Source organism: Diabrotica virgifera, chromosome 7, assembly GCF_917563875.1.
Source record: "Diabrotica virgifera virgifera chromosome 7, PGI_DIABVI_V3a".
In the NCBI taxonomy this organism is placed as follows: Eukaryota; Metazoa; Arthropoda; class Insecta; order Coleoptera; family Chrysomelidae; genus Diabrotica; species Diabrotica virgifera.
Genome location: NC_065449.1, coordinates 133,492,957 through 133,506,832, shown reverse-complemented (window position 1 = coordinate 133,506,832; position 13,876 = coordinate 133,492,957). Strand labels below are relative to the sequence as shown.

At 32.0% G+C, this 13,876-nt stretch overlaps 2 protein-coding genes across 2 annotated transcripts in view; one reads left to right on the top strand and one right to left on the bottom strand.

The window, feature by feature from the left end:
- Positions 1-3,837: 3,837 nt before the first annotated feature.
- LOC126888734 (uncharacterized) lies at positions 3,838-6,176 on the bottom strand. The gene is made up of 5 exons (XM_050657134.1): positions 4,543-6,176; positions 4,328-4,483; positions 4,112-4,261; positions 4,014-4,043; positions 3,838-3,951 (listed from the first exon to the last, which is right to left on the bottom strand). Exons 1-5 carry the CDS (start codon positions 5,381-5,383, stop codon positions 3,848-3,850), a joined length of 1,281 nt encoding a protein of 426 aa, XP_050513091.1. The 5' UTR covers positions 5,384-6,176; the 3' UTR covers positions 3,838-3,847.
- A 353-nt stretch (positions 6,177-6,529) lies between these two features.
- LOC126888614 (uncharacterized protein K02A2.6-like) overlaps positions 6,530-13,876 on the top strand; it is a 63,376-nt gene continuing 56,029 nt past the window's right edge. Inside the window, exons 1-2 of the mRNA XM_050656971.1 lie at positions 6,530-6,812; positions 7,359-10,263. Coding sequence (XP_050512928.1) covers positions 6,530-6,812; positions 7,359-10,263 — 3,188 coding nt within the window. The remainder of the gene's footprint in view (positions 6,813-7,358; positions 10,264-13,876) is intronic.

The window sequence follows — 13,876 nt, the reverse complement described above, 5'->3', positions numbered from 1 at the left end:
ACATGGCATGTTTGGATATGGCCTTAGCCATGAATTTATGACTAATTAGCTGCCTTCTGAAAGATAGTGGAGGTTCTACAGATTCGACTTCAATAATACGTATTGGGGTAGATTTAAGATAACCAACACATATTCTCAAACTTGAGTTTTTCTGGGTCTCTATTTTGCTTCGGCGAGTATGTGCTGCTGTTCTATATAGGTGAGTGCCATAGTCTAAAATACTTCTAACCATTGTTTTATAGAACAGTAAAGCGGTATTTGGATCTGCTCCCCATTTGGTATGGCAGGATGCTCTCAAAATATTCATAGCGTTCTAGGTTTTTTTATTGCATGGTGGATGGTATCTTTCCACAGTAATTTTCTGTCTAAATGGAGTCGAATATATTTAACACAATTTTTTATTCGAAGAATTGGTCCCAATTGTAACTGTCCTCGAGTTTTGTCCCTTTTTTTAGTAAAAATACACACTTATTTTTTTCAGAAAGATTTTGCAATTGTTAGGTAAAGAAAACGGTCAATTCTAACAATCTTTTATCCTTTATTGATGTTAAATATTGGCTACCGGTTTCGGGACTTATAGTTTATGTCCCATACTCAGGCCAGAATGAGAGGTTTTGGTTGCTTGTTGTTAAAAAAAAGTTATAAGATATCAGTTACAAGTAGGCTTGCAGCTAAGGTGTGTGAATGCATTCAAAGTCATCATTTCCTCACTACAGGACCACGTTCACTCGGGTGTCAGGTTGGGACTTTTTTTTAGTTGTGTGTTTTTTAAAAATTCTATCAAACTGTTGTGTCGCTAAATGATACCATATGTACTAGTTGATCTTTTTAAGTACCTATGTTCTGTGTTACAGCTATTTTTGTCTGTTTTCTTCTTAAATCCAATAATGGAGTTCATTGGTGTTTTGTTCTCTTTTAATGTTTGAGATGAAACACTTTTTAAAAAAGTGTGTTCTTAAAATGATAAACCAGACAAAAACAGCTGTAACACAGAACATAAGTACTTAAAAAGATCAACTAGTACATATGGTATCATTTAGCAACACAATAGTTTAATATAATTTTTCAATTTTTAAAAAACACACAACTAAAAAAAAGTCCCACCCTGACACCTGAGTGAACGTGGACCTATCGTGAGGAGATGATGACTTTGAATGCTTTCACACATGTTAGCTGCAAACCTACTTGTAACTGATATCTTATAACTTGTTTTTAACAACAAACAATTAAAACCTCTCATTCTGGACTGAGGATGGGACATAAACTATAAGTCCCGAAACCGGTAGATAATATTTAACATCAATAAAGGATAAAAGATTGTGAGTATTGACCCTTTTCTTTACCTAACCATTGCATTTATGTTGTTCTGAAGCTATTTTCTTGTGGCATTTTTACAATTTTAACTATTTAGAATGGGAAATAAGCCACAATATTATTAAAAAATGATTTTTTATTAACGTTTCGACGCCCAAATCGGGTGCCGTTGTCAAAATATTATTTTGTATATTTTGTATTTTGACAACGGCACCCGATTTGGGCGTCGAAACGTTAATAAAAAATCATTTTTTAATAATATTGTGGCTTATTTCCCATTCTAAATAGTTAAAATTGCATTTATGGACTCACACTTGCAACCGTTTCATCATTATTCTTTTTTGTAGGTGCTACAGAATCAGCGTTTGACGTTATAGAAACATTAAATTACCTGAGAAAGAATGAAAATAACATATACGAATTAAAGGAGCGTCACATGTATTATGGACAAATTCAATGTGGGATGGCAATGTTAAATATAAAAGAATGTTATTTTTTAATTTATTGTCCATATGATGCCAGTATGGGAATTTTAAATGTACCTTATAATGATGATTTTGCCAAGAAATTGCCTTTTAATGTTAAAACTAAATATTTCAAATATATGTTACATTCCATATGCATGTCAAAATAAAGAAACATATTTATTATTGTAAAAATTTATTATCTGCCAATATTGGCGAAGACAAGTTAGTTACAGCTTACAGCACAGATAATGATAAAGATATTTTGTGTATATAGTATAAAATTAGAATGAAGTTTATTACTCAAAATTTTAAATAATTTTATTCGCTGATTTGTACGTTCAATGTGAACTCGAACCGCTGCAATGTCTGAGTTTTGAATTGCTTCTTCATGACTTATTTGTTTTCGTTTTTCTAAAAATGTAGGCCTATAAAGTTTTATATTATGAAGTGAATACAATTCATCAATTAAAAATCCTTTATCCACCATAATTGCAGATACCCTGGCTTAATTTGCTCAATTACATGACTCTTCAAAGATTATTTTGTCTGATGCACGACCACCATATGGTCTACTTACAAAAGTGATTACTCCTGAAGGGGATACCCCTGTCATTAATTTTATGGATTCGGATCCTCTATACTGAGAATAGAAACGTATTCGGCAGCACAAGCACTTTGGTTTATACACCTTTATTTCTGTGCAATCTAGAATGATTTCTGTATCTGCAAAATTAGTAAAACAAATGGGCACATTCTTTTGTAATTCTTCACTTGAAGGCATATATTGCATTGAACAAGTAATCTATTTGCATCAATGTAGTGTCGAAAGGCCTCGAAATTTAAGAAGGTGACGTACATATCAGTCACCCTGGGCACTACGTGTTCCGAGAGTCGGTTCTGATTTCATATTCGTGTTCAGCAATCCCAAAAACTCTTAAGTAATTTGTTTGCATCAATTAAGTGCCAAAACCCTCGAAACTATAGATGACTTACCTTAGTAGTAACCCTCGGCACCAGGTGCTTCGGAGGTTGGTTCTGATTGCATAGTCGTGTTCAGTGATCTCAAATACCCCCCGAATAACAAAATCTGACCATTAATATATATTGATTTTGACATGTTTATGTACTTTTGGATGCATTCTTTACTGCAATTATGCATTTCCACCCATTTTTCTATTGAAAACTTTCTCCTGTTTCACCATTTCCCTAAAAGTCCATTTATTTTTTCCTAAATGCCTTGGTCTATCTGTATTTTATTGTTATGATCCAAAAATCTGAATAATATCTGCTGGGACCAAAAAAATTCATTTTTAATTATTAATTAGTCTGGACAAAATTATGTCGGGCACCCCTTGTTTTTAATAATTTGTAACATAATAGATTTACGTATAATTTCTATCCATTAAATAGATCAGTGAAAGTCGTTATATCGGATCTTAATACGAAATACTGAGAAATGCGATTCTCGATATGATTACCGGTACTCAAATATAAAAGTAATCGAAGTAACAAATAATGTAAAGGATTACTTCATACAAAAGCAACGACATCAACATCACTGCTATAGAAAAACATTTGTTATTAAGGGAAGCAATAAGAAATATGGAAAATTATAATAAATCAATGTGTATACAGTGATGAGCGCGCTAATAACCGGCAAAATAACGCAAAAGATGAAAAAACAATACCTACCTACATATTGCGAAACAAAAAGAGATGAAACTAGTGGAGGTGCAAATTATCGTTATAAACGTAAAAATTAACATTACATTACATAGTTTTCCACCTTAACACGTGTCAGAGGAGTATGACAACTGTCACTGTGACAGTTTTTATAAAATACTCCTGCCACAGACATCTAAAAGGTGGGAAACTATGTAATGTAATGTTAATTATTTATACGTTTATAATGATAATTTCCACCTCCACTGGTGTCATCTCTTTTTGTTTCGCAGTTTATTATGTTTTCCATCTTTTGCGTTATTTTGCCGGTTATTAGCGCGCTCATCACTATAATACAATAATTCAGGTTAGCAAAATAAATGATTGTGCGAAAGCTCAAAAAATTATTTTTTATTTCGTTTTCTCTTTAGTCCTATAACAGTTTCATCTGCACCTTTAGGTCTTCCTTTCACTTTAATTTTCGGCGGTAATACTATTTTACTTATAACTAAAAAAAATATATATATTAATTTATAGCGATTACAAATAAAACGTATATGAAAATCTTACTTTGGATTTTTTTGTTGCTTTCATTAGGATCTAGAAAAGAATAAATATTGTTGATTATATAAGTTTATTTTAACAATAATTTAAAACAATCAACAAACCGGTTATATATGAGTCTCCGCTGTCTTTTGGTATAGGTAATTGACCATGTCCATTTTCTGATAAAATTTCCGTGTTATTTTGATCTTCCATTTGATCTATAAATTCAACTTCTACATTAGGCATTTCGGCAATCAGTAAAATCTCATCAGCTAGAAAAGAAGAAATATTGTTAATTATATAAGTTTATTTAACAATAATTTTAAAGCTCAACAAACCAATTATATTTGTGTCTAAGATGTCTTTTGAAATAGGTAGGTGACCATGTCCTTTTTCAGAAAAACTGTCCTTGTTATTTTGTTCTTCATTTAGATCTACGAGTTCAACTTCTGCATTATGCATCTCGTCAGTTACTAAAATCTCGTTAACATCAGCTAGAAAATAAAAATATTGTTACTTGTGTAAGTTTATGTAATTCTAAAGCTCAACAAACCTTTTATATTTAAGTCTAAGTCTTTTGGCCTAGCTACTTGATCATGTCCATTTGCAGATAAAATGCCACAAAAACCATTTGAATCTTCATTATTTGCAATAATGCTCTGATCTGTATTTTCGTCAGTGCTACTAGAAATTACATTTAAGGCTACTTCATGACCTTGTCTCCAGGCAGTCTCTATTGCTTCCAGTATCTTCATTTTGTAACTGAACGAACTACCAGAAGATAGACTAGCTAAATTTGCCAGCGAATTTGTCACAAAAAGAGCCTTTTTTCTCTTTTGGTTTACTGTCTGTATACTAGGAGAAACAGCCTGTGTCACAGAAAACGGTTGCAAAGAAATGTTCTCGCTTGTAGTGGTAACTCCTTTTGCAACCCTTTGATGTTTTATATAAAATTCTTTAGACCATCTTTCATTGCATAAACTTTTGTCAAATAACTTTATTTTTTCCACTAATCTAGTGGCAAAAATGTGCTTACAGGGTAGAAGCATTGATGTAAAGTTTATGCAAGTGCATTTGTTTGTAAAAACAATGTATTTGTTCCCATTTGACTCCGCTTCGTACATATTCAAATTACGGTCTTTTAAAGTAACTACAACTTGTTTTGAGGCGACGATTTGAAACTGAACATACTTGTTTGCATATGGTGTTAAATATTCTTCGTAATGGATTTCACAACTATCCTTACTAAACAATGTTATAGGCCTTGTTAAAATTAATCTAGCTGTTCGATTATTCCTTTCATGCTCATGAGAATGTAAAAAAATAAAAAAACTTTTTACGAACTGTGCTAACCCACATAACAATTTCATGTTCTTAGTAGATTCATAGAACATACTTTTCAGAAAAAGTATATACTTAGAATATGCGTAATTACCATTGCGAATGTGCAGAGCATATACTGAGTATATACTACATTACAGTACTTAAACGTTCTATGTATATACTTAGAATGTACTACCGCACTTCTTTTCAGTATATACCAAGAACATACTTTTTAGAAGATTCTAAGGAGGTGCTATAAACCTTCAATTTATATACTTAGAATGTACTATCGCACATATTTTAAGTATATGGGAAGAATATTCCAAGGAAGTGCTATATACCTTCTAGTTACATACTTAGAATGTACTAGGGCACATATTTTTAGTATATGGGAAGAATATTCCAAGGAAGTGCTATATACCTTCTATGTATATACTTAGAATGTACTATCGCACATATTTTTAGTATATGGGAAGAATATTCCAAGGATGTGCTATATTTCTCAGAAGTATGTTTTCAACATCACCCAATCTCATCCTAGGTTCTACTAATATATTATATTTACATATTCTAATTGCATATGAGAATGTATAGTTATTGCATTCTACAATATTACGTAAAAAGTAAGTATAAAATGTATAAACTTTAGTTATATAGTGTTATGTTCGTGTAAAACTCCCTTAACCATGAATGTAGGTTGGTACTACTGTCATCTGAACGACAGCGGTCACATACTTAATACTGCGATAGAAAATGGAAACCATGTGCATAATTCTTTAAAATAAAGTATTTTACATCGAGTATTATTTCATTACAAATACTTACGTCCTTTAAGTACAAAGGACTTGACATTTGGCGACGAGGATAATGGATACAAATATTACAGACACTACATCAACTACAACGTTCCAACTACAGCCGGTACAAACACGAGTTCCTCGACTACAACTGCGATAGTTGCACCTGCTACAGCTCCAGTAATGTCTACACAAGTTTCTACATTCCAGTTTTCCGTTGAACCTTTTAACCAGACAGCTACAAAATGGTCCAGGTGGGTAAAACGGCTGGAAGGAGCATACAAAGTTTTTAAAATTCCAGAGGAAATGAAATTGCCCTATTTACTACATTACATGGGGTCGGAAGCATACGATACACTGTGCGATAAACTAGCTCCAGAGGTCCCTGAAGACAAGTCATATGAGGATACAGTTAAGTTAATGGATAATTTTTACAACCCTGCACCACTTGAAATTGCTGAAATATTTAGGTTTCAATCAAAAAGACAAGCAGAAGGCGAAAGTATACAAGAATACCTACATTCTCTACAGAAACTTGCCATAAACTGCAACTTTTCCACATATTTAAAAAGTGCTATACGAAATCAGTTTGTTTTTGGTTTACAGTCAAAGAGGATTCAAGCCAGACTATTAGAAACAAAGGGATTGGACTTGGACCGAGCCGTAGAAATTGCAGCAAGCATGGAAACTTCAGAAAAGGATAGTAATCAATTTTCTCACAACAATAATTACAATCAGGCTAGTATAAATGTTTTAAATGCGAAAGCAAAAAGTTTTCATAAAAATACAAACACTAGTAAATTTAATGATAATAATACAGTAAATAATCATAGTAGCTCTCCTAATAATACTTTTACAATGTCAAATAACCGTAATAGGGCTTGTTATAGATGCGGAGACACCTCGCATTTAGCCGATAAATGTAATAAAAAGCATTTAATCTGTAACTTTTGTAAAAACGTCGGACACATTCAAAAAGTTTGTTTAAAGGCACAACAAAATTCACACAGGCAAGTAAATTCAGTAAACTCTGCTCAAGAGGTCTTAGAAGTAAATGCTGGAAATTGCAAAGATAAATTTTTTATAAATTTAAAAGTGAATGGTAATATTTTAAATTTTGAAATTGATTCTGGCGCTGCTGTTACAATCATAAATAAAAATATATTTGAAAAATATTTTCCTGCATTACAATTACAAAAATCGGATGTTAAATTAACTACATACTGCAAAAATAATTTGAATGTTTTAGGTTTAGTTTCAGTGGAGGTTGAGCACCAGGAATTAAAGCACACTCTAAAGTTGTATGTGGTGGATGGTGATGGCTACTCACTGGTTGGTCGAGAGTGGATACATGCTCTGGAAATCAATTTACATCAGGTAAATACAATTCTACATGAAAATTTTGAAATTGCAACTTTGTTAGATAAATATAAACATTTATTTGAAAAGTCAGTTGGTGAAATAAAAGGGTTAGAGGCTGAAATTTATCTAAAACCTGGTACTAAAGCAAAATTTTGTAAGGCCCGTCCTGTAGCTTTTGCATTACGCCCTAAAGTTGAGGCAGAATTAGAGTCCTTAGTAAATCAGGGAGTCTTAAAGAAAGTAGCATTTTCGGACTGGGCAACTCCTATTGTTCCTGTAGTTAAACAAAATGGGGACATACGCATTTGTGGTGATTTTAAAATCACATTAAACCCTTGCATTGAAGTGGATGAATACCCTTTACCTACACCAGATGACCTACTTTCCCAATTAGCAGGTGGGGACAAATATACAAAAATAGATATTACGAAAGCTTACTTACACTTGCCAATAAAAGATGAAATGAAACATTTACTTACATTAAACACCCATAAAGGTTTATTTCAACCAAATCGATTAATGTTTGGAATTGCTAGTGCTCCTGCCAAATGGCAACGTTTAATGGAGCAAATGCTACAAGGAATAGATGGTATTTCAATATTTCAGGATGATATAAGAATTACAGCTCCAAATAATACCTTACATTTACAAAGACTTGAACAAGTTTTAAAGAAATTATCTGAACATAATTTACATATAAATTTGGATAAAAGCGAATTTTTCAAAGACGAGATTGACTACTGTGGATATAAGATGAGTAAAACGGGTGTGTCTACTAGTGCAGATAAGGTAACTGCAATTGCAAATGCTCCAATACCTACAAACAGAACTCAAGTTCGGAGTTTCTGTGGCCTAATTAATTATTACAGACGTTTTTTAAAAGATACTTCTACAATTTTACAACCATTAAATAATTTACTTAAAAAGAATGTCAATTTTAAATGGTCGAATACTTGTCAAACTGCGTTTGACAAAGCAAAAAAACTCATTTGTTCTAGAAATGTTTTATGTCACTATGACCCAAATTTACCATTAGTCCTAGCAACTGATGCATCACCCTATGGGGTAGGTGCAGTACTTTCACATATCTTTTCAGATGGTACAGAGAGACCCTTACAGTTTGCTTCTCAAACTCTTACTACTACACAGCAAAGGTACTCACAAATAGACAAAGAAGCTTACAGCATAATTTTTGGAGTAAAAAAATTTTACAATTATTTATGTGCTAGGAAATTTACTTTGCTCACTGATCATAAACCGTTAGTTCAAATTTTTGCACCTGATAAAAGCCTACCAGTTTTAAGTGCAACAAGAATGCAACATTATGCAATTTTCTTACAAGGTTTGAATTATGACATTCGTTACAAAAATACAGATTCTCATCTCAATGCTGACGCACTTTCACGTCTACCTATAAAATCAGAACAAAATTTCACACATGATGAGCCAGATATTTTTGAAATAAATCAAATTGAAACTTTGCCTACAAATATTAGAGATCTAGCTTTTCATACAAAAAATGATCATACCTTAAAAAAATTACTTGTTGGGTTAAAAACAGGAAAACCTGTTGATAAACGATTTAGCTTCAATATAAATCAAGCTGAATTTTCATTACAATCTGATGTTATTATGAGAGGACAAAGAGTAGTTATACCTACTAAATTGAGAAATAAAATTTTGACAGAATTACATACTGCACATTTTGGAATAGTTAGAATGAAATCTTTAGCTCGTAGTTATTGCTGGTGGCCTCACATAGACCAGGATATTGAGTCACTTTGTAAAAATTGTTTAGAGTGCAATAAGCACAAGAACAACCCAATTAAAGATAATTCTCATATATGGGAGCCACCAAAATTTTGTTTTGAACGAGTGCATGCTGATTACGCTGGACCTTTCAATGGAGGTTATTATTTTATATTGGTAGATTCCTTCAGTAAATGGCCTGAAATTCATTTTACAAAAAATACTACTACAAAAACTACTATTGAAATTTGCCGAAAAATTTTTACAACTTTTGGTATTCCTAAAGTTTTTGTTACAGACAATGGTAGACAATTTGACTCTCATGAGTTTAGAACTTTTATGAAAGATAATGGAATTACACAAAAATTTACTGCACCCTACCATCCTGCAACTAATGGACAGGGAGAGAGATATGTCCAAATACTAAAAAAATGTTTAAGGGCTATGCGAAGTGAGGGAAATGACAGGGAGTTTGAATTATGTAAGCTACTTATGCAATACCGCAGAAGCCCACATACAGTTACAGGTAAAAGTCCCTCAGAACTTATGTTAGGAAGACAAATAAGGAATAGATTAGATTTACTTAAACCTTCATGTAGTGATAGAGTTACCTATACTGATATGAGTCTAAGAAACTTTGATATAGGAACTAGGGTTTCCGTGAGGGATTATTTTCATTCTAAATGGCAATTTGGCATTATTGTACTCAGATTAGGGTTATTGCATTATTTAATTCAGTTAGATGATGGTAGAACATGGAAACGTCATGTAGACCAAATACGGCAAATTGGGGAATATACTCCATCTCAAAATAATCCAACATGTTACATTCCGGATACCATTACTCACAATTTGATTCCGAGGGAGGCATCAATTCCAGAGCACAGTGTCTCACCACCACCTACCGAAGTGATTACTGATGAATCCGAAATTTCAAACAATATGGAAAGTTCGAATAGTGTACCTGGGGCTCAAACTGAAACTGAGGAACCCATTTTAAGGCGTTCCACTAGAGTAAGGAAACCTGTTACCAGACTGAATTTGTAAGTACTTTTACTTCTAGTTAACTTTTGTAATTCATGGTCAAGGGAGGAGGTGTTATGTTCGTGTAAAACTCCCTTAACCATGAATGTAGGTTGGTACTACTGTCATCTGAACGACAGCGGTCACATACTTAATACTGCGATAGAAAATGGAAACCATGTGCATAATTCTTTAAAATAAAGTATTTTACATCGAGTATTATTTCATTACAAATACTTACGTCCTTTAAGTACAAAGGACTTGACATATAGGTACCTATGTATAATAAATATTATATGGGTAAGTAGCCTATATATAAAATATAAGTAATATATTTAGTTATTATGTGCACTTCAAAATAAAAATGCTGCTTATATAATTATATAATAGCCAAATATATAATATAATATGTATGTAAATTACTAAAATTTATAGGTATCTATATACATTATACATACTTTTACTTACTAGGTATTTAGGAAATATTGAAGTACCAATATGAATTTATTATTTTCAAGCTGCTTTTTATGTTCTTAAAATGTTTTAGTCCTTGTAGCTAGAAATACAGTCGCTTCTTCCTCACAGCGTAGACATAAATGCCTTAACTGTACTGGAAACTATTTTCATATTTTGCCTTTTTGTTACCTACCCCCTTCCCTTGTGCAGGTATAAAATATGCAATGCAAGGGTCAGAATAACAATGAATGGCCGTTTCCGGATTCCCGAAAATTATAGGTAAAAATATTTTTATGGTATAAACTCAAATCAAAATGGTGTATTAATTTCAATTGAAAACGAAACGAGAATTTCTCATTTTTCTTCAATAGAATTAGGTTTTAAACTTTTTTACCATACAATTAAAACGGTTTAAAAAAAATTATGAATTAGATAGTTCAGTAGTACCTACCAAAATACCTAAATTTGATTAATTATTCTTAACGCAAAGTTGATAATCTATAGGCTAACATTATTCTTCTTCCTATAGGTACATACAGTATATTCTTTTTAAGATATTTTAAAAGTATATACAAGTATGTGTTAAGCATATACTTTTGCATATACTTACGCATATACTAAGAATATTCGATTAAGGTATATTCTAAGAATAAACTTTTACGAACATTCCGAGATACTACGTACACGAATGTGCTCAGTATATTCGGTGCAAGAATATTCTTCGAAGCACATGCAAAGAACATGAAATTTAGAATGTTTTTCATGGTACATGCTATGCTTGTACTACGCATATACTAAAAAGGATATACTTCGACGAATGTTGGCAGGATATGCTTAGAACATGATGCGAACATCATTGTTATGTGGGAAGCTACTGTTTTTCTCTATTACTTGCTTTAATTTTCCATTAATTGCTTCCAACCTATTGTTTGTTCTATTTAATAAATTACCATGACACATACTGTAAACCGTCCATTCGTGTTTTATGTCATGCCAGTTTTTGTTGTAGTAGTTAATTACCAATTGCGAAGCAGTTTCTTGCAAAAGTTGATAATTTCGGTCATATTCTTCTTCACTTCCGCTGTAGACAAGATTCTGTAAAAGTTCTAGTGTTTTCATTCGTTCCTGATTTGTTAGATTCATTTTTTCTTTACACATTTCCCTTTTCATCGTCTTCAAAGTATGGAATAAACAAATATATACTTGGGCTTGAGGAAAAATTTCTTTTATCACATTTCTTTGTAGTAAATCCTTATCACCCATAAAACACTTTATTTGATTTTCACAAATAGAATTCTCTTCTTTAAAAATATTCATAAACCAAGAAAATGTTTCTTTGTCTTCGTGTGCAGTTAAGGCCACGGCAGCGATTTCACTCTGGCCATTCGAATCTTCAACTAGCATTATAAATACAGTAAATCCTAGATTTAATAACTTGTAGGTACCATCTACAGAGACAAATTCAGGCCAGGATTTAATTGCTCTCCTCATGAAATCAGTAGAAAAATATAGAGCTTTAAATTGGTTTACAGAATCATGTAAAATGTGAACATTGCATTCTAAAAAAATAAATATAAAGTAACTACAGGGCGATTGATTAGTGTGATAAAGCTCGGTAGATCTGCTATAATCCGGATTTGATAATCAGTAATCGTAAACTTTCAGTTTTAGACAATTCAGCTATGGCTTTACTTACAACCCACATAACAATTTCATGTTCTTAGTAGATTCATAGAATATACTTTTCAGAAAAAGTATATACTGAGAATGTGCGTAATTACCATTGCGAATGTGCAGAGCAGATACCGAGTATATACTACATTACAGTACTTAAACGTTCTATGTATATACTTAGAATGTACTACCGCACTTCTTTTCAGTATATACCAAGAATGTTCTTTTTAGAACATTCCAAGGACGTGCTATAAACCTTCTATGTGTATACTTAGAACATACTACCGCACATCTTTTTAGTTTATACCAAGAAGGTACTTTTTAGAATATTCCAAGGAAGTGCTATAAACCTTCTATTTATATACTAAGAACGTACTACCGCACATCTTTGTCTGGGAAGAATATTATATTTTTAAGAATATTCTAAGAAAGTGCTATCAAGTGCTATATTGCTTAGAAGTATGTTTTCAGCATCACCTAATCTCATCTTAGGTTCTACTGGTTCTACCAAATATCTATTTACATATTTTAATTGCAAATAAGAATGTAGTTAGTACCTACATTCTACAATATTACTTAAAAAGTAAGTACATATTTATAAATTTTAGTTATTTATATAAATCATTATATAATATTTAGCTAAACTAAACTATGCATAATAAGTAACTAAAATTTATATAATACTTATATGTACTTACCTATTTAAGTAATATTGAGTTATCAAAATAGATTATATGTATTTTGAAGCACCGCAAACAAAATAAACAGATTATGTATGTTCTTTAGTCCTAGTACTACATCATTCGCCTTCATCCATAGAACTGCATAGATCCATAGATGATACAAATAATGAAATAATGCCTGTTTTCTTTTTCATATTTCACGGTTTTTTCCTATCCCTGATCCATTCAGGTAAGAATAGAAATGGTCAGAATATGATGGGGGGGGGGGGGGGGGTTATGAATGTATTGTTGAATAACAAAATCGGTGGTCAGTGTTGCCAAACGGAGAGAAATTTCCCTTTTTGCGGGAATTTTCAACATAAAAGGTGATAAAGGGAAAAAGTTAACTCAAAAGGGAATTATTGTTCCAGTCCAAATTGTAAAATATTAAGAAAAAATCAAAATATTTGAAAATAATTCAACATATCTTCTCAGATTTTGTAAACAGGAGGGAAGTTTTTTTTTTTATAAAAGTGGGAATTTTTAAGGTAAGTTGGCGGAAAAAGCTTACTCGACGGTTGGCAACGCCAAAGCCTTTGGTTGCTTTGGTTGTGCAGTTTGGCACGTTTTGGTTCTGCGAAATGGCCTATTGAATTGAATGTACCTAAATTCAAATTCCAAGGATGTAAAAATACTAATGATTCATGATAAACTCGAAATGGTAAAGTCATTTCAATTATGAAAACGAATTTTTAATAGTATCTATGTAAACGTTAATACAATTAATGTTTAGACTTTTTTACCCTACAACAATTTTGAAATGAAATTCGTCCAATACTAC

What these genes read in the sequence shown, in the direction of transcription:
- LOC126888734 (XM_050657134.1), bottom strand. Translation starts at nt 5,383, where the DNA reads ATGTTCTATGAATCTACTAAGAACATGAAATTGTTATGTGGGTTAGCA. An exon ending in CTTAGACTTAAATATAAAAG is followed by an intron (nt 4,484 to 4,542) that starts GTTTGTTGAGCT and finishes TTTATTTTCTAG; the next exon opens with CTGATGTTAACGAGATTTTA. An exon ending in CTTAGACACAAATATAATTG is followed by an intron (nt 4,262 to 4,327) that starts GTTTGTTGAGCT and finishes CTTCTTTTCTAG; the next exon opens with CTGATGAGATTTTACTGATT.